The 19,833-nt window shown below is 32.0% G+C and overlaps 1 protein-coding gene across 1 annotated transcript in view; it reads left to right on the top strand.

Moving 5' to 3' along the window:
• The first annotated feature begins 10,641 nt into the window (after window positions 1-10,641).
• The window catches only part of LOC145284840 (serine hydroxymethyltransferase, mitochondrial-like), a 54,387-nt gene continuing 45,195 nt past the window's right edge, over window positions 10,642-19,833 (top strand). The window contains exon 1 of the mRNA XM_080133820.1: window positions 10,642-10,802. Within this exon, the coding sequence (XP_079989946.1) occupies window positions 10,755-10,802 (48 nt within the window). The 5' untranslated portion in view covers window positions 10,642-10,754. The remainder of the gene's footprint in view (window positions 10,803-19,833) is intronic.

Here is a 19,833-nt window from a genome sequence, read left to right as displayed (position 1 = left end):
TTTTTTAAATCGCTTTTCTTTAAAAAAAGGTTTAAAGAAAATCAACGAAATTTTACTTACTTCGATTATAAAAAATATATATAAATTTCAAAAATTTACTTACCTATAAAAAATATTATTCAATGGATACTTCCATTGTTCATTGTTAAGAATTTATCCATATTTATACTTATATTCTAAGTCCTTTTTAAATAAAATACTTTTTTAAACAAGGATTTTTAAAAAGACGCGAACTCAGATGCTTTCACTGTTCAAATAAAGGGAGACAAATTTCTGATTTTCTTCGCCTTTATCTTCCGGTGGCTTCAAAGGGCCACAATTAATGTCTCTTTCTATTGCATGCTGTAAACCAAAATTAGTATTTTGGGGCTTCCGTAGGTAAAAGATGAACACATTCACTTATAAGTTTTTGCCTTTATAAAAAAAAACCCACTCGACTGATTTTTTTTATTAAAGCTTAAAGAAATACACAAATTTTTGATTTAATATATTTTGATTCTTCTTTATCGAGTGAATTTGTTTTTTAATATCTAAAAAAGAAAACATTGAATGAAATAGAAAAAATTGCCGTCAGCGTCCAATATGTACTTGACAATCTAAGCATAACATATGCTTCCACTTGAAAAAAAATCAACGTGTTTTAAAAAAAAAAAGGTTTTACACTTTGGACTTTATAGGTAAATTTCCAAAAAACACTTCTTTTTTGTTTTAAATTAGAATATTTTATTTATTGATCTTTTATCTTCAATTTGTGATATATAAAACTTTGGTGAGTAAATTAATTATTAAAATTTTAATAGACATTTCAAAAGGGGGGGGTGAATTTAAAAAAAAACGTTTGTCTAAAATATTATATTTGGTTTATTGGAAAGAGCAAAAAAAATTCACATTGACCCTTAAAATATCGTAAAAATTGAACGAATAGAAAAATTTTGATAGATTTTTAAAGTTGAAAAATTGAAAAATATTAAACTCGTAAAATTCCATTGATTTCATTACATAAAAAAAATGGCTGCATGAACGCGCGCCGTCACTTTGTAAACACTGTTTTTTACAAAATAAAAAATAATACTTCTATTATTTTTTTATACAACTTTAATAGTTTATTTTGGAAACATATTCCATAAAGAAAATAAACAACCCACTTTAAAAAGAGAAATTACAAGTTTTTTATATTTTATTCGCAGTTTTGTGTTAGGGGTGTCAAAAATTCCCAAAAACTTCTGATACACCTAGTGCATTGACTTCATCTGTCCAGTGAAGAACTACTTCAGCTCCGTTAGCAGAGAGACTTCAGAAAGCAACGAGAAAATATGTCCCCTCTATCTATCTATCTATCTATCTATTTACTAGATGCTTACACATCGACTATCTCTCCCTGAAAATAACTACTGGCAGACTTTCAGGGATTCAAAGAAATTTCTAACTCTTCATTTTTCCACTTGCACACTATTCGGCTTTCTTCCATTTATACTAAACAGTGTAGGTAATTGAATAAACCCTTTCATTGTGTTATAAAAGAGTTTTATTTTTCATTTCGTGTAACAGTTTTCATTACATACGAATCTGTATCTATATAGTTAACAAAACAAAGTTAGGCACAAGGCCAATCACAAAATAGGGAGTGGGTGTCTATGATCATCCTTGTCACTGTACCTTTGTTGACTAAGCTAATCCTAGCAAGAGTTCTGCTACATTCATACCAGGGGTTGTCCTACTTAAGATTCTCAAATTAAATCGATTTTTTTTTTTTTTTTTTAAATAATATGTATAGATAATCTATGAAAAATTCTCTTTTTAAAAATTATTAAAACAAACTTTTTAATATACTCAGTCATGGATATGCGAGCGACTTCATAAAGGTAAACTAATTTGCATATTCCTTTGAAAAACGAGCATTCATTAATTAATTATTCATTTTTTATGGTTTCTTATTAAATGATTGGTTTCATTGAACTATTACACTTAATTCTATTTATCCATAGTTTTTATATTGTGCATAATTGCATAGAATTCACGATGAAAATGTTCTAGCACACTGACCTGTTTTTATATTCATCTCTCTCTCTCTCTCTCTCTCTCTCTCTCTCTATATATATATATATATATATATATATATATATATATATATATATATATATATATATATATATATATATAAAAGTGACCTCGTCTCTGTGTGTGCAAAATTTCTCTACCAAACTTTACTTTGAATACTAAGTCTACAGATATGAAACTTGATATATAGGGTATTTGGTCATCGGGAACACTTTTGATTTGGTTGTTAACCTGTAGAAATAGTTATTAAGGGGTCAAAATTGGGGAAAAAAAACAGTTGACCTTGGCAGGAGTAGATCAACAAACTTCTGAGAATGCATACATATACATTTTTAGTTTGAACTCACTTAATTTTTAGTCATTATTATCCATCTGATGATAGCTTAAATAGTAACAACAACAGCTGAAGTGCTAAATAATAACTAAAGCTGGAGCATTAAAGTTTGGTTCGATACCAGCTGATAGCACCCAAACCACATTTTTTTTAAACTTTTGGAATCATTATTGTATATATTAGGTACAATATTAATAATGGGTCAATAGAGAATTTGCTATATATTACTAATAAATACGAAATCTGCATGAATTAAAATATCATATTTATGTGTATTTTATGATTGAGCAAAGTTGGGCAGCATGCTAATAATAATATATAAGAGTTGATCTTAATACCACGCATAAGACAATCTCTTATAAAATCTGAGAGATAAATAAAACTAGCAAAGATTTATGAGTGCCATATAACATTTAAAGTCGATTATATTTTGCTCTGAGCACCTACTTAGGTTTTATTATTATTATTTTTTTGTCATGACCTATTTCATTTATCTAGTAATCCACTGAATGATTAGGACCTACAGTCTTGAAAACTCTGATCCGTATGTCTACACTTGATAGATTTTCGAGATTGTCTATATGTCTGGTAATAGAATTTTTGAGTAGCTAGACTGTTTTGAGGTCTGGAATTGCAAGTCTCTAGTCTTGATTTGTTGGATCTACTTTCATTAAAAGTCGCACTTCTTTGTTTACAAAGCCATTCAGCGAAAGTAACGTTGGACAAATTTTAAGCTATAGATGACCAATACTATATATAATGTAGCTTTATATATATATTCTATATATCTATAAAAGTGAACGTGTCTGTGTATGTGTATATTTCCCTACGCAATAACTCTGTCAATTTTTAGTCTACAGACTCGAAATTTGATATACAGGGTACTGAGATTTGGAGAAATCTTTGTGGTCGGTTTATGGCCAGAAATTTGGCTGTTAAGAGGTCAAAGTTCAACGATTTGACCTTTCAGAACTCTACCAAACTCCTCCGACAATTTGGAGCCTAAACACTTGAAATTTTAGATATAGGTTCCTTGGACATGGATCTAACTTAATAACTTGATTTGAGCCCAAAACAATAAATGTTAAGGGGTCATAATAGGGGTCAAAGTTTAAAAAATTGACCGTTTTTTTTTTTTTTTTTTTTTTTTGCTCAACATACATATCTAAACACCTGGGCAACGCCGGGTTGAAATGCTAGTATATCTATAAAAGTGAACGTGTCTGTTTGTGTGTCTGTGTACATGTCCCTACGCAATAACTCTGTCAATTTTTAGTCTACAGACTCGAAATTTGATATACAGGGTAGTAAGATTTGGGAAAATCTTTGTAATCCATTTTCGGCCAAAAATTCGGCTTTAAAGGGGTCAAAGTTCAACGATTTAACCTTTGAGAACTCTACCAAACTCCTCCGCCAATTTTGGGTATAAACAATTGAAATTCTAGATATAGGTTCCTTGGACATGAATCTTGATTTGAGCCAAAAACAATAAATGTTAAGGGGTCATAATAGGGGTCAAAGTTTTAAAAATTTGACCTCTGCGGTCTCTACCAAATTACTCAGACGATTTCTGGTCGAAACATTTGAAATTTTACATAAAGGGTATTCAGAGATAGGGCAAGCTTTTTAATTGGTTTGGGTTGAAAATTTAAGGTTCCGAGAGGTCAAAGTTCAAATGACTTTACCTTTGCAGTGCAAACTACTCACCGAATTTTGGGTCTAATCATTTAAAATTTACACATAACAGGTATTCAAACAGGAGGCAAGCATTTTAATCAGTTTTGGGGTGAAAATTTGGCTGCCAAAATGTCAAAGTTGAAAGAGTTGACCTTTGCAGATTCTGCGAAATTTCTCTGCCAATTTTGGGTCTAAAGACTTGAAATTTAAGATGTAGGCAACTTGGACATGGGTAAAACTTTATATTTTATTTTGAAACCAAAATAATTAATATTAAGAGGTCAAAATTGGCGTCCAATTTATAAAAAATTTACCTCCGCGGTCTCTACAAAATTACTCAGACAATTTTGGGTCTAAATAATTGAAATCTTACATAAAGTGTATTCACACACAGGGAAAGTTATGAACAGTACATAGGGCCCGAGCAAAGCTGGGCTGAATTGCTAGTATATATATATATATATATATATATATATATATATATATATATATATATATATATAGCATTATTATACACAAACATGTGGGTCTGTATGTGTATATATATATCTATTACCTAGATGAGCTACACAAACACTCTCACACACCAAACCACATGTTTCTAGATAATAGTGAAGAGGATACAATCATTCCAAAAGGAGGGGAAAGTGTGTATATATATATATATATATATATATATATATATAAATGAACCTGAAAAATATATTATCTTTAATAAAATAAACCTATCAAGATAGTAAAAGCTCTGCTTGGTTAAGAGGAGCAATTCATGAATTAAATTAACAAGATGAGGAATAAAAGTTACAGAGAACTTTATTGTTTCATCAGATGAATAAGAATGAAAATGAGAAGAGAGTAAGAAAGAACTTCATTAGGCCAGGGCATTTCAAAGCTAAATGCTTTTCATCAGTGTTATAGCGATAAAAGGGGGAATAATTAAAAATAAAGAAATAAGAGTTATCGCCCCTTATAGATCTTTGAAAAGACTTGAGAGTTCGAGAAACAGGAGAAGGACAATATGACAGCATTCACCGCAATTCAATATCCTCTGTAATTAATTTAAGGTTTCTGCCTCAAATAAATTGTTTAAAAATACAATCAGCTTGTCTACTTGTCCTGTGTTATCCAATAATCCTGACATCACAATTTTTCTGAACACAATAACATTTGGTGACAAGGATGAAATTGGTGTAAATACCAGATCTCAAAAACAAAAAATGCACATAAAAAATAAACTCCAGAGAAATTTGATGACGTGGACAAAATTGGGTTTCCACGAATGTGTTTTGTTATTTGGAATTTTATTCTTGGTGAGATGAGACTTTGTGAATGCTTATAAGGAATATTTTTTTATTATTATTTGTATGTAATTGATGTTTTCTCAAATCAGTATTGTGCAGGTTTTTCTTGTTCTTTGACATGTATTTTTTCCCCAGAATGGAGGAGTGAATATTTGCCTTGTGGGGTTTATTGAAATAATGATTAATTAAAAAGTAAGAACAGGTTGTTAAATAATAATAATAATAATAATAATAATAATAATAATAATAATAATAATAATAATAGTAATAGTGATAATAATAATAATAATAATAATAATAATAATAATAATAATAATAATAAAATTGGGAAAAAGGGGAAAGAAATAAGATTTAAGCAGTGTAAGATATAGAAAAAAAGACACACTACTGGGTTATGAATAAGGAGTCAACTAGTTTTAGTTTTGGAAGAGTCAAAGGTTCAGTCGATATTCATTCTAATTTTCGTTTTTTTTTTTTTTTTTGAGATTGGATTTTGACATAGAAGATGACGGACGGCTTAACAGTCGTCTCCTCCCCTTCACTGGGGTAGGGATGCTGACGTGTGTGGAAATGAGACCAAGAAGAAACCACGCAATCCAGAGATTCACTTTCTATCCTTCTGTGGTCGACATCTGGAGGTGAATAAAAACTATAAAACCAATTCAGCATTTTGGAGTTATGGAATCTTCGTCCAAACAGGTACCAGTCTCCCCTCCAAGACACAAGATGAATTCAGGTGGACCAACATCGACGACGCATGAAGGTATGTCTCAAAAATACATGTAACACACACACACACAACGGCATGTGAACGAATAGACGATCACACAGCGTTAACCCTGAGTAGATGATCACACAACGTTCTCCCTTATTAAATAGGAATATACAGCACACAGACTACAAGCTCTTCATAAGTATTTTTGGTTCCAGGAAAGGAATTCCAGTTTATACAGCAAACAGCTTACAAAGATGGGCAACTATACTTTAAGATCACGATTTTTCTAGATAGTACCAACCAGGTAACAAAATTGGCCAAGCAGATGTGTTATCCAGACTCGTCTTTTCTCATTAATAACTAGTGGAAGACACAATCATCACTTTATATCTGTGGAACCTGAAGTTGTCTCTGCACTTGTTTCCACAGTGAGATTGCTACTTGTCACTTCATAGATGATCTAGGTGGCTACAGCTGCAGATCCATTATGACAGAAAGTCTGATATTTTCATCTGACAAGCTAGCCAAAAACATGCACTGACCAGCAACTTCAACCATTTTTTCAGAGATTTTCTTTATCCGAGATCAATGGATCACTTCTTTTTGGAGAATGTGTTGTTGTCCCATTCAAACTCCAGAACAGAGTTCTCAAGGAATTCTACTATGGACATTAAGAAATTAATCCGATGAAAGGCTTGGCACATGGCTATGTGTATTGGCCAAACATTGACAGACAATTAGAGGAACTTGTAAAAAGTTGTGCTAAATGTCAACTGGTTGCGAAGTCTCCTCGGAAAACAACATTGCATGCATGGCCTACCCCAGAAGCCCCTTGGCACGACTACACATGAACTTTGCAGGACCAGTTAATGGATAACAATATTGGTTGATGCTTACAGTAAGTGGCCAGAAGTTTTTCAGATGAACCATACTACCTCAAATGAAACTGTAAAAAAACTACAAGAAGTTTTCAGCAGATTGGGTATTCCTAAAATCTTAAGTTTCTGATAATGGTACTGCATTTACCTCTGCAGAATTTTCTGACTTCTGTAAACAAAACAGTATTCAGCATCTCAGATCTCAACCTTTCCATCCAGAATAAAATGGCCAAGCTGAACGATTTGTCAACCTGTTTAAGAGAGCATTCTTGAAATTAAAAGGGGAAGAAACAACTCGAGAGATCATAGAAATATTTTTAAGCAGCTACAGAGCTACCCAAATCCAAATTGCCCCAATGGAAAGTTTCCCGCTGAAGCACTGATGAACAGAAAAATATGTTTACCAATGGATGCTATTCGTCCATCATCAAATAATCTTTCCAAGAGAAACAGGACGATGGAAAACCAATTTAATCGCCATCATGGAGCAAGTTCACATAAATTTCTATTCCAGCATTGCCATTACTGTTTACATTTTTTTATTTGTAAATTGAGAGAGATATCTACCATTTTGCATTATTACAGATTGTGTGTGCATACAAAAGAAATAGATTGCAGTCATGTAACTCCTATTAATCAACTAATAACAAATTAGAGCTTTTTTCAAATTATACTAACAATCAACCACAACCCGTTTTAAGTTTTTAATATGTAGGGACCCAACACGTTGTAGACTCTGTCACAAGAAGCATAAGAAAGGAATAACTCAACTCACTTTTTTTCTTAGTGAAACAACTAACATTTATTTACAGAAATTTGTTTACAGGTCTTTCCTGTCGCCCTTGGCCATCATGTGTAACACATTTGTCTATCCTTCTCTGACGTAATTCTCGTTCTCACAAATCTCTTTTGAATACTGCTTCTCTCTCTCTGACGTGATCCCTGGTCTACGCACACATTGTTTTTCTTCTTCCTTGCCGTGACATCATTTTACACACAGCTTGGTCATTTGCATACAGCTGCCATGCACGTGTCCATATCCATATTACAAAAGGTATTTCAAGATTCCATGTTTCCCTAAGTTCAATAAAATTACACCTATATCTCCCCCTCCCCATTACACATGCGTACATGTTCGTATACTGTGACTCTTTTTTATATGGAAATTGCTCCAGACAAGACATAAAATCACTTGATGTAAGAAGTTAAAAAAAGAAAATAAATATTACTTCAAGGTCAAAAACTTACCAACGATATGTGTTAGATGGAATAGATTCTGATGAACAAAACAGCAATTTTTCCCTTTTGTCAGAAACATCGCTCATGGAATGTAAGGATTAAAGGACAAACTACAAGAAACCTTCTTTACCACCAATACCAATGGCCAAGAACACATTACCTGAAAGTACTTCCTTTAAACTCCTCGGCCTAACGTTTACAGGGAATATGAACTGCAATAGATACATTGAGAGCATTGCCAAGGCTGCTGCTGTGGGCTCTCTCTACCATGCTAGAAAACTACTTACGCCTGAAAGTATCCTGTACCTCTATAAGGCCACTATTTGCTCATGTATGGAGTACTGTTCTCACATTTGGGCTGGTGCATCTGCTGCTTGTCTCTCACTTCTGGAAACGGTTCAAAAGAGAGTCGTCAACCTGATAAGTCCTGAACTGTCATCTAGGCTTCAGCCTCTGTCCCATCAACAAAATGTTGCATCCCTCTGCCTGTTCTACAAATACTTTAATGGTGAATGCTCTAACGAACTACAAGAACTTGTACCTCTTCGACATGACTACCTCCGACAAACCTGATAAGCAACTAACTCCCACCCCTATACAGTAGAGATCCCTAGGTGTAAGAAAGCCTTTTACTCCAATAATTTCTTCCCCAGAACTGCAAGGCTTTGGAACTTTCTTCCGGGATTCTGCTTTCCCAACTGTACTGATATGCAGAAGTTCAAGTGTAATGTGAACAAACATCTTGCTACTCATCTCCCTTCATAATGCCCCTGCAACTTATGTCCCCGATAGTAGCCCCCTACTTCAAAGTGGCACTGTGCCTTTTTTGGGGTGAAAATTGATTAAATAAAGAATGAAAATAAAGAAAGCAAGAGTTACGCTGCTGCTGAAAGTATTCAAGATTCTCACCCTTTGAGAAGAGGATTCACTTATTGCTGATCACCTGAAGCAATCCTACCGGGTTGCAGTAATTTGTATGAAATGGAAGATAAAGAAAAATATTATTTTGCCATTCCCCCCCCCTCAATGATAAACTGATAAAATCCTACCAAAATCCATATTACTGGTGACCACACCATTAGCAGCGTCAGAAACTGATTTTAAGAATGCGTGAAAAAAAATTGAATAATTCGACCTCCTATTTTTACAAGCTTATAACTACTTGAAAAATGTAATTCAAACCCTAATTTTTTTTTTTTTCAATTAAAGGAACAAAGACCAAATTTTTTTAAAATTACAGGTTTAATAGCAAATTATGCAATATTTGTTTTTTTTTAAAATCGGCTTTCTTTAAAAAAGGTTTGAAGAAAACTAACTAAATATTTTTCCTTCGAGTATAAAAAATCGATATAAATTGCAAAAAATCACTTACCTATAAAAAAAACAATGTGTAGTTCCATTCTTTATTGTTACGAATTTATCCATATTTATATTTTAAATTCCATTTATTTTTTAAATAAAATAATTTTTTAAACGACTATTTGAAAAACGCGCTATCATGTAAGCATTTTTCAAAAAACCGGAAGTAATCTTTGTTTTGAACTACAGATGAACAAAAGGACATAAAAACCACACGTTCGCGTTAGGCGTGTAGCCTTGTACCTGGAGAAATATGTGTTCCCATAGTTTAAAAATAGTCAAATTTTACTCATAAGATTATTCCTTTAAAAAAAAAAACACCCCAGGAATTTTTTTTTTCTTTTCTCAAAGAAATACATAAATTTTTGTTTATTATATATTTTTTTTTTTTTGTCGAGTGAAATTTTTTTTTTATCTTAAAAAAGAAAATATTGAATGAAATAGAAAAAAATTGTTTTTATCGTCCATTACTTACTGGACAATATAAGCAGAACATAGGCTTCCAATTAAAAAAAAAAATCAACTTTTTTTTTTTTTTTCTTTAAAAAGGTTTTACACTTTTGGATTTACAGGTAAATTTCCAAAAACACTTCCTCTTTTTTTTTTTTTAAATTTACAATATATTATTTATTGGTCTTTTATCTTCAATTTGTGATATATAAAACTTTGGTACATTAATTAATTATTTAAATAGACATTTCAAAATGGGGGGGGGCGTTTGTCTAAAATATTATATTTGGTTTATTGGAAAGAGCATAAAATTTCACATGGACCCTGAAAATATCGTAAAAATTGAATCAATAGAAAAAGTTTGATAGATTTTTTAAGTTTAACAATTGAAAAAGATTTAACTCGTAAAATTCAATTGATTTCATTACGTAAAAAAATGGCTGCATGGAGAAGAAAGTGAAGGACAAGAGTTAAGTTAATGCTGAGGAATGGGGGTAGTTTTATGAAACCAAACCTGAAGGTTTCAAAAAAAAAAAAAAAAAAAAAAAGAAAATTGTAAAGGTCAAAATGACAAGCGTTCATTGGTTGTTTCTACCAAGCCTCCATGTCACGTGGATGTTAAGGTGAAGGTCGAAGGTGATTTTTATTTATTCTTTACACGGCATTAGGCAGGTCGATTCTCGATTCTTTTCCTCAAATCGTAAACATTTTATTATTATTGTTATTAATCACTTTATTCCAAGATGTTGTCTTCACTTGCAAGATCGCGATCTCTGTTGCATCTACCTAAAGTAAGTTTTTATTTTGGTTTTGATCGTCATCTTAGTTAAAATATTAAAAGCTGATCCAAGCATAAATTGTATTGTGCAAAAACTAAAGTTAGTTAAAATAAACACGTTGCTTATTTTTATGCGTTACTTAAGAAAATACGTTTTGTGAAAAACAAAATAATATCCAATTTATATCTAAATAAAGTAAAATGACGATTTTTTTTTTATGTTAACAGAAAAAAACTGGGACTTTGTTTATAAAATTTTTTTAAAATCAAAATCTAATTAATAAAATTAAAACTTTCTTTTCAATTAAAAACGAGTGCTACCCACCCACCGCCTTCTCAGCGAAACGGATTAGTGTTTAACGGGACATTTTGGATTAACACCGTTTGGTTTTATAATGTGAAATTAGAACTTGTAGGAATGTCTACCTAAATGATTTCAGTACTTACCCAGTCTTTCCCGATTATCGACGAAGAATCCTCGCCCAGTTCCGGTAATGACCGAAACATGCTACCCCCTTACTGGCCTTGGTGCCTAAGCGCTTTCGGGCCCCAAATGAGGCCTTGGCAGTAGATAATGCCAAGGCCGGGGCCGAAAGGCTAAATAACTATTTTTTACATGCTTAGTGACGTCTGCCTTTTAAATTTTTGTTCTCTGTGTGCTTATTCAGAGTGACACTTGTGGCGGCAATTAAAAGTCAAGAAAATACCCAAAAGTCTGTGTGATACCAGTCAAGTCACGGAGGGAAGATGAAATATTCCCCAAAATACGTAATTTGATCACGTATTTATTATTATTATTATTATTATTATTATTATTTATTTATTCAAGCAAATAAATGTTACTAAGCAAGTCATGTTATTTTCTTCGGTCATGATTAAATCCGATGAAAAAAACAAAACAAAAATAAAACGTAGGGGACAACTAAAATCGGCGTGTTGTTGAGGTGAAGAATAAACCTTATATTCAATGCAGTTTTTAGTAGTAAAATCGTAAATACGTGATTTTCGGCATATGACTTCTAAGAGTACGTACATCATACAGAATTTTGTATTTTCTTTACTTTTAATTGCCACCGTGCACCACAAGTGCCAATCTGAATAAACACAAAAATTAGTTTTCGCACACGATTGTTAGCAGTAACACGTGTTCTTATTTTAAATGTTTTTGTTAATTATTTTTTAAAAGAAAAAAAAAAAAAAGGAAATGTTGGGAAAATATTTAAAATTGTTAATTTTTTTTTTTTTTTTTTTTTTTTTTTTTTACTGTTAAGCTGTCTTTTCATTTGTTTTGTAATTTGTTGAATAAAACACGATAGAAATGTTTGCTCTTATGTCATCGTGGCCTGTTTCGACCTGTTATGTAAAGCAAACAAAATCTTATTTTCCGTAATAAATTTTCAGATCTCGTGTCTGTCTTTCTCGCATATATGTAACTTTTGTAATTTTATTGAAAACCAAGAAAACAAGAAAAAAAAAAAATTTAAACGCACTAAAAGAAAAAGGTATTTTTTTTAGCTTTGGTCCACCTCCACAATTTTCTTTTAAATGACGACTTTTAGTGGTTTTCGACTATGCTGAATACGGAAATCGCATTGAAATTTTGCAGAAATAAGTAGTTATCGAGATATAAAAAGTTGTTTTATGCATTGTATTCTTTGGCGGCCATCTTTGTTACGCGCGTAGATTTGTTTATGGCGCGCGCACGCGCGTAACAAAGATGACCGCCAAAGAATACAATGCATCATACAACTTTTTATATCTCGCTAACTACTTATTTCTGTAAAATTTCAATGCGATTTCCGTATTCAGCATAGTCGAAAACCTATGATAAGTCGTCATTTAAAAGAAAATTGTGGAGGTGGACCTAATCTAAAAATTTACCCAAAATTTTTAAAATGTGAGGTTTCACTCCAAAAAAAAAAAAATCAACGTGGTTTAAAAAAAAAAAAAGGAAAAAGGTTTTAAGCTTTTGTTTACAGGTAAATTTGCACAAAACTATTCTTTTTTTTTTTTTTTTTAATTAGATTATTTTATTTATTGATCTTTTATCTTCAATTTGTGATATATAAATCTGAGGTGAGAAAATTAATTATTGTTATTGTAATAGACATTTCAAAATAGGGGAGGGGTGAATTAAAAAAAAAAAACGTTTGTCTAGAATATTATATTCGGTTTATTGCAAAGAGCATAAAATTTCACATTAAACCTGCAAATATTGTAAAAATTGAACCAAATTTTGTCCTGAAAAGATTGAATACCTACAACAATTTTTTCTGCTTCATTCAATGTTTTTTTTTTGTTTTTTTTTTAATCTAAAAAAAAACACTCCATAAAGAAGAAATTAAATATATTAAATCAAAAACTCATGTATTTCTTAAAGAGAATTTAAAAAAGATGGAAAATCGGTCGAGTGGAATTTTTTTTAATGGCAAAAACTGATAATTGAAATGTGACCATTTTTCAAGTTATGATGACCTATATTGACTAACTTTTGTTTACAGCCAGAAATAGAAAGGGAGATTAATTCTGGTGCTTAAGGCCGCCGAAGTTCTCAACTTGAAGAAAAGGGGACGTTTATCTCCCTTTATTCCAGTTGTGAAACATCTGATGTCGTAGTATTTTTAATCCCTGCTTAAAAAAGTATTTTATTTAAAAAGGACATGGAATATAAAATATAAATATGGATAAATTCTTAATCTATATATAAAAGCGAAAATGTATGTATGTGTGTATATATGTACGCTTTTCCTCGATGTCCACAAAAGGCTTCTTTCAAAGAAGTGCTTGCTCGGTTCACAGCTTCTTAAAACTTTTTATATCATCTATAAATTGTAATATCTCAGAGTTATCCACGGAGCTCGCCTGTCTATTTAATTTTATTGACTTTCAAACATTAATTATTCCACATTTCCCGCATTACATTCGGTTTTCGGTATAAAAAAAAGCGAAACTCGACTCTAGTCACAGGCTGAAAGCCAGTTGTCTCAAGAGAGCTAAGTAACGTTTGTTCAATGTCGACTTCGTCATATCAGACTGTAGCTTTCATTTCGCTCCTCCTAATAAACAGGGAGCAGGTTTTTGAAAAACAAACAAACCGATTTATTCACCTCATTCAAAACTGTCCCGCACAAAATCGTAACTGCTGAATACCTATCGCTGTCACGTCAATCAAAAACGCGCACCTGTTTTTTTTTTAACACTTTACTATTTTCCAACTGCGCGTCGTGAAGGCTTCGTTTTTTTTTTCACGGGCACCTGTTTTTTTTTTTCACATACCCCGAAAAACACCCGGGCAACACCGGGTACCCCTCGCTAGTAATGAAGAATGGAAGTACCCATTGATTAGTATTTTTTATAGGTAAGTGATTTTTTGGAATTTATATATTATATTCAAACTAAGTTAAAATTCGTTGATTTTCTTGAAACCTTTTTTTAAAGAAAACCGATTTAAAAAAACAAATATTGCATATTTTGCTATTAAGCCTGTTATTATTTTAAAATTTGGTCTTTGCTCCTTTTATTGAAAAAAAAATTAGGGTTTGAGTTACATTTTTCAAGTAGTTATAAGCTTCGAAAGATAGTAAGTCTAATTATTCAAGTTGTTATCACGCATTTTTAATGACGACTTCTGACACTGCTAGCTATGAACAAGTAAACAAAAGTATTCGTTTTCCTGCGTATAAACTTTTACCGTCTACTTTATAACGTCTAAGAAAAATTTTTCCGTAAAAGATTACTCTTAACTATAAATAACTTTCTACTCAATGATTTTTCATAATATTTTGGTATATTACTATTTTCGTCATGACAAGTAAGTATGTAATGTTGTTTTTGCTTAAAATTTTTAAAAAAATCGACCTGTCGACCCTATCTTAACAAATACCAAATAAATTTTGAAAGTTAAATTTAATTATCACGTTATTGTTTGGTCATTAAATTATTAATGGAACCCAAAACTTATTTGGTGTAGATAGCTCTCCAACCGTTATATCGTAGTTTACCCCCAAATAAGATTAGATTTTACTTTTGGGGGATACTTACATGTACACAACCAGTAAAAATAACCCTACCCCGGAGGGGGGGGGTTCTAACGCCCCCCCCCCCTGAACAAGCCATATCACCACTTGGAAGTAAGACTAAGATTAAAATGGCTGACTTGTTTCTGAAAAAACAATGTATTTTGGTCAGTTTAATTTCCTAATTAAATTAATTTAAAGTCTATGTTTTGATAAAATTGAATTATTTCGCTCTAGATGAATAACTGTCATCTGTGACATCAATGAGTTGTCTGCTATTTGCAGTCGATATCACAAAACGTTTGTCCCCTACGAAAGAATTACAATTAAACAAAGTTTTTCTCTCAGTTTACAAATTAACAAACTGTTTCTTCATTTACAATTTTAGAAAAAATGTTATTCTTTAAATCAAAATAATCGGTAATATACTATGTAGGATACTGCATTACTTTGAGGTGTTTAAAAAAAGTAAATTATAAGTTTTTAATCTGAAAAAATACTGTTTATAAATTTAAGATTTAAAAAAAATTAGTGTGGAAAAACACCCAACTCCCAAAAATGGGCACCCTGAATTTAAAAAAAAAAAAAAAAAAAAAAAAAGAACACTGTAAAAAATGTTTTAAATTTCAAATGGAAAGAAGAAAAAGCTTATTAAATTGTATTTTTTTATCTAAATAAAGTTTTCAGATTTTATTATTTCACAATCTTGAAAAAAAATTAAACTTATTGTATGCTAAATTTTAAATTGCTGTTATATTTCACAATATAATTGAAAAAAATTTTTTTCTAATAATAGTAAGTTGTCTGTACATGAGTGTACAAACTTTTCGAGGCACCGGTTGTTGATAGCAGACAATTCATTGCCGGCACAGTCAGCAGCCATTTTGAGTGAAATAATCCAATTTGGCTGATTTTTTTTTTAAATTTATTTTTTTATTTTATACTATTGGAGTTTCTATTTCAATAAATAATTGATTAATGGACACGTGAAAATGTACAAATCTTCATTCAACTGATAATTTATCCATCTCATTAACCAATATCCTCGAGTAACTTTCAGCCTTGATTTCTACTCATTACTAAATAATAGGCAAATGTTAAGGTCATGGCCAGTGCAAAATACGAGAAAAATATCTTTATAGGCATTAAAATGGTTTTATATTTTTTTGTTAACAAATGAGAAATTTGAGTTAAAATTCATTTAGTATTACGCATGTAATTGGAAAACAAAATACTTGAAATGTGTCAACATTATGCGAATAAGAGAAAGGAAAACAAGATGGCAACCAAACTTGATCTGATGTCGTGTGATTTCACTAAATTTGAGAAAAGCATACTTAAAATGTGTCAATATCTAAATGTTGACACATTTTAAGTGTGCTTTTCTCAAATTTACATGCGCAATAATAAATGGATTTTAAATCGAATTGATTCCTCATTTAATAAGATATAAGGAAAACAACATGAAACCATTTTAATGTTTGTGTAAAAAAAAATTTCTTACATTCTGCTATGGCCGCGACTATTAACGTTTGTCTAATATTAATAACTAGCGGGGCTACCCGGCGTTGCTCGGGATCGTATAAACAATGAGAAAATATAATTGGATTTTGAATATATTTGTTAATATTAGTAGAGAGGAATTTTTAATGGCTATGTAGTATTTGGTATTTCGAGCATTAAGTAGTTACCATCTGATAATGACCTTTGATTTAAAAAAGATCACCTGGAAATATTAAGAGTAGCATTGTAAATAACAATGTTTTCAAATGTTGTTATTTCAGCACAGCCTCCTTATATTAACAGAAGAAAGTCAGCAAATCCATTCACATTTCCTATGCATTGTTTACATTTTGAATTCGAGTAATTATGATCTTCATTGGTAAATATATGAAATCAATCATAGTTTGATTTGTTCCAAATCGATATTTGTGAAAATTTGATATTTGACATTTCTTAAATGCGATAATCACGATGGTATAATTATTTTGACCGGAAAATAAATGTTTAACTGTGTGTACCCCCCCCCCTAAAAAAAATACCAATGTTAAATTTGGAAACTTTGCCCCCCCCCCCCCCCAAAAAAAAAAAAAATGAAAATAACGATGTCAAACTTTCCATAACGCTTGGAAAAATGTAAACAGAAAAAAGAAAAATTGAACGTAACGAAACGAAATAAAACGGAAATGAATTAGTAAATTGTACCAAAAAAAGAAAAAAATGAAAAAAATAACGTCAATGTCAAACTTTCCAGAAAGATCGAAAAAATGTAAACAGAAAAAAGAAAAATCTGAGGGAACGAAACGAAATAAAACGGAAATGATTTAATGTATGGTTTAAAAAAAAAAAAAACTGGAAAGAATCTGTGTGTATATATGTATCATTCTTAGTGTAAAACTGCGAACAACGTAAGAGTAAGCAATATATTTGTTTTAGTGTAAAAATGTGAACCACGTAAAGCTAAGCCTGGTTTAGGTGTAAATTTGATATTTTAAATTACAAAATGCGATAATTACGATGGTATAATTAGTTTGACCGAAAAAGTAATTTCTGTGGGAGCAGAAAAACAAAAGAAAGTAACAATGCCAAACTTACCAGAAAGTTCGTAAAAATGTAAACAGAAAAAAGAAAAGTCGAACTGAACAAAATCAAATGAAACGGAAATAAATATATAAAAATAACAATGTCAAACATTCCAGTAAGATAGGAAAAATGTCAACAGAAAAATATAACGGAACAAAACGAAATATAACGGAAATGGTGTAATGTATAGTTTCAAAAAAATAAATAAAAATAAAATGGAAAGAATCTGTTTGTAATTTGTTTGTATTAGTGTAAAAATGTGTAAAATATGTAAGTAATAATAGTATAAGTATCTTTCCTAGTGTATAAATGTGAACAACGTATAAGTAAGAGTAGTGCGTTTTCCCCAATAGGAAGCAATTCAGCTTTTGTAAGCAACTAATAAACCTGTAAATGGTGGGTATCCGTAAAAGTTCCTCGTGAACGATCAAGCAGTGGTGTAAATGGGGAGCGGGAAAAGGAGGAATTTAATAGAGAGAAAAGATTTTACAACTTCCATTAAATCTAACCGATTTTGGCAGTGGACTTTCACCAGAACAAATATAGGAATGGAACAAGTGTAGAGGTAATAGGCCTATAACACACCTCAGATAATGTGCCGCAGTTTGTGCATATCACATCTGCATGAAATCTGATTTTTAATCCTATTAAGGTCAAACTCACACGGGAAAAAATGAGTTCATTTTATTTATATAGAGATTATAATAAAATCTAGAGATGAGAAACACACGTATACACACACACAGAAGAAATCATAATTTTATTAGTACAGAGAAGAGATGTGGATGAAATAGATAAGAATATAGATAAGATGGTTGTATGCTCAATCTGTTAAGTCCAAAGTAGCTGAGCAGCGGCTTGGTTCCCACCAGTTTTGGCAAATAGCAAACAGAATTCTGAACAGAAGTGTGCGCTCCATTCCAACTATCATCAATGGACCTGAGGTAATCTCGTCAGCATCAGACAAAGCCAAACTCTTTGTCAAGAACTTTGCAGCTAATTCTACCTTTTGCGATCAAGGCCGCCAACCCCCAATATTTCCTCCTGTATCTGAAAACACACTATGTGATATACGTATATCTGTACGTGATGTTGCGAAGCTAATCAAAAACCTTGATTCCAGTAAAGCAACTGGCCCGGACGGTATTCCAATTATTGTACTCAAAAAACTTCAACCTGAACTAGCGCCCATACTTACAAAACTATTTAAACGTTGTCTTAAGGAGAATAGTTTCCCATCTCCCTGGAAAATTTCATCTGTATGCCCTGTATTTAAGAATTCAGGTGATCGCTCATCCCCCTCTCAGTACAGGCCAATAAGTCTCCTGTGCGTCATGAGTAAGTTGCTGGAATCTGTGTTAAATACAGAAGTAATCAACCATCTCAAAAAAAATAACCTTCTTAGTGACACTCAATATGGTTTCCGTTCTGCTAGATCTACAGCAGATGTGCTTACAGTTATATCTCATAGGATTAGCAAATCTCTCGACGGAGGCAACCTTTCTAGGGCAATTGCTCTTGACATATCTAAGGCCTTTGATAGGGTATGGCATAAAGGTTTACTTCATAAGATCTCTAGCTATGGTATAGCTGGAAATGTCTTCTCAATTATTAAATCATTTCTTTTTGATAGGTTCATAAGAGTAGAAGTTGAGAGGCAAAAATCAGAAGCCCACAGTATTAATGCCGGTGTCCCTCAGGGGTCCATCCTGGGCCCAACTCTTTTCCTGATCTACATTAATGATCTTCCAAATCACATCCTTAAATCATTTGTAGACATTTATGCTGACGACACTACCATTTATGGTAGCACATCTAAGACAGTAAATGACCAAGTTCTCTCCAATTCTCTCTCCTCTGATCTTGAGCATGTAGTACAATGGGGAAAGGAGTGGCTGGTTACTTTTAATGCATCTAAAACCAAGCTTCTCTCTTTACATCATCAACATTCTGATCCACATCTGGCATCAATTGAAATGAATGGCTCTCGTCTTCAGGAGGCCTCAAGTTTTGACAAGCTTCTGGGCTTGACCATTACTCCTGATCTTAAATGGAACACATACATCAAATCTGTTGCCAAGGCCGCTGGAAAAATGGTGGGATCTTTCTATCGATCCAGTAGATATCTCACTGCTGATGCAATTCTCTATCTATATAAGAGCCAGGTACGTCCAAGGATGGAATACTGTTGCCACGTCTGGGCAGGAGCTGCTAGAAAGGACTTGTCCTGCCTTGATAGAGTTCAAAATAGACTTCGTAGCCTCGTAGGAGATGTCCTTTTCTCTTCCTTGCAACCTCTATCTCACAGAAGAGATGTTGCGAGTTTGTCTCTGATGTATCGTTATTTTCATGGAAGGTGTTCGACTGAGCTTCAATCTATGGTCCCCCCTCGCAAAACTTTCACAAGAAACACTCGTCTAGCTGTAAACACTATCAATAATTCTC

The sequence above is a fragment of the Euprymna scolopes genome, chromosome 9, assembly GCF_053919585.1.
Source record: "Euprymna scolopes isolate OS-2025 chromosome 9, ASM5391958v1, whole genome shotgun sequence".
NCBI classification, from domain to species: domain Eukaryota; kingdom Metazoa; phylum Mollusca; class Cephalopoda; order Sepiida; family Sepiolidae; genus Euprymna; species Euprymna scolopes.
The sequence above is the reverse complement of the archived record's forward strand: the minus strand, read 5'-3'. Positions and strand labels throughout refer to the sequence as shown.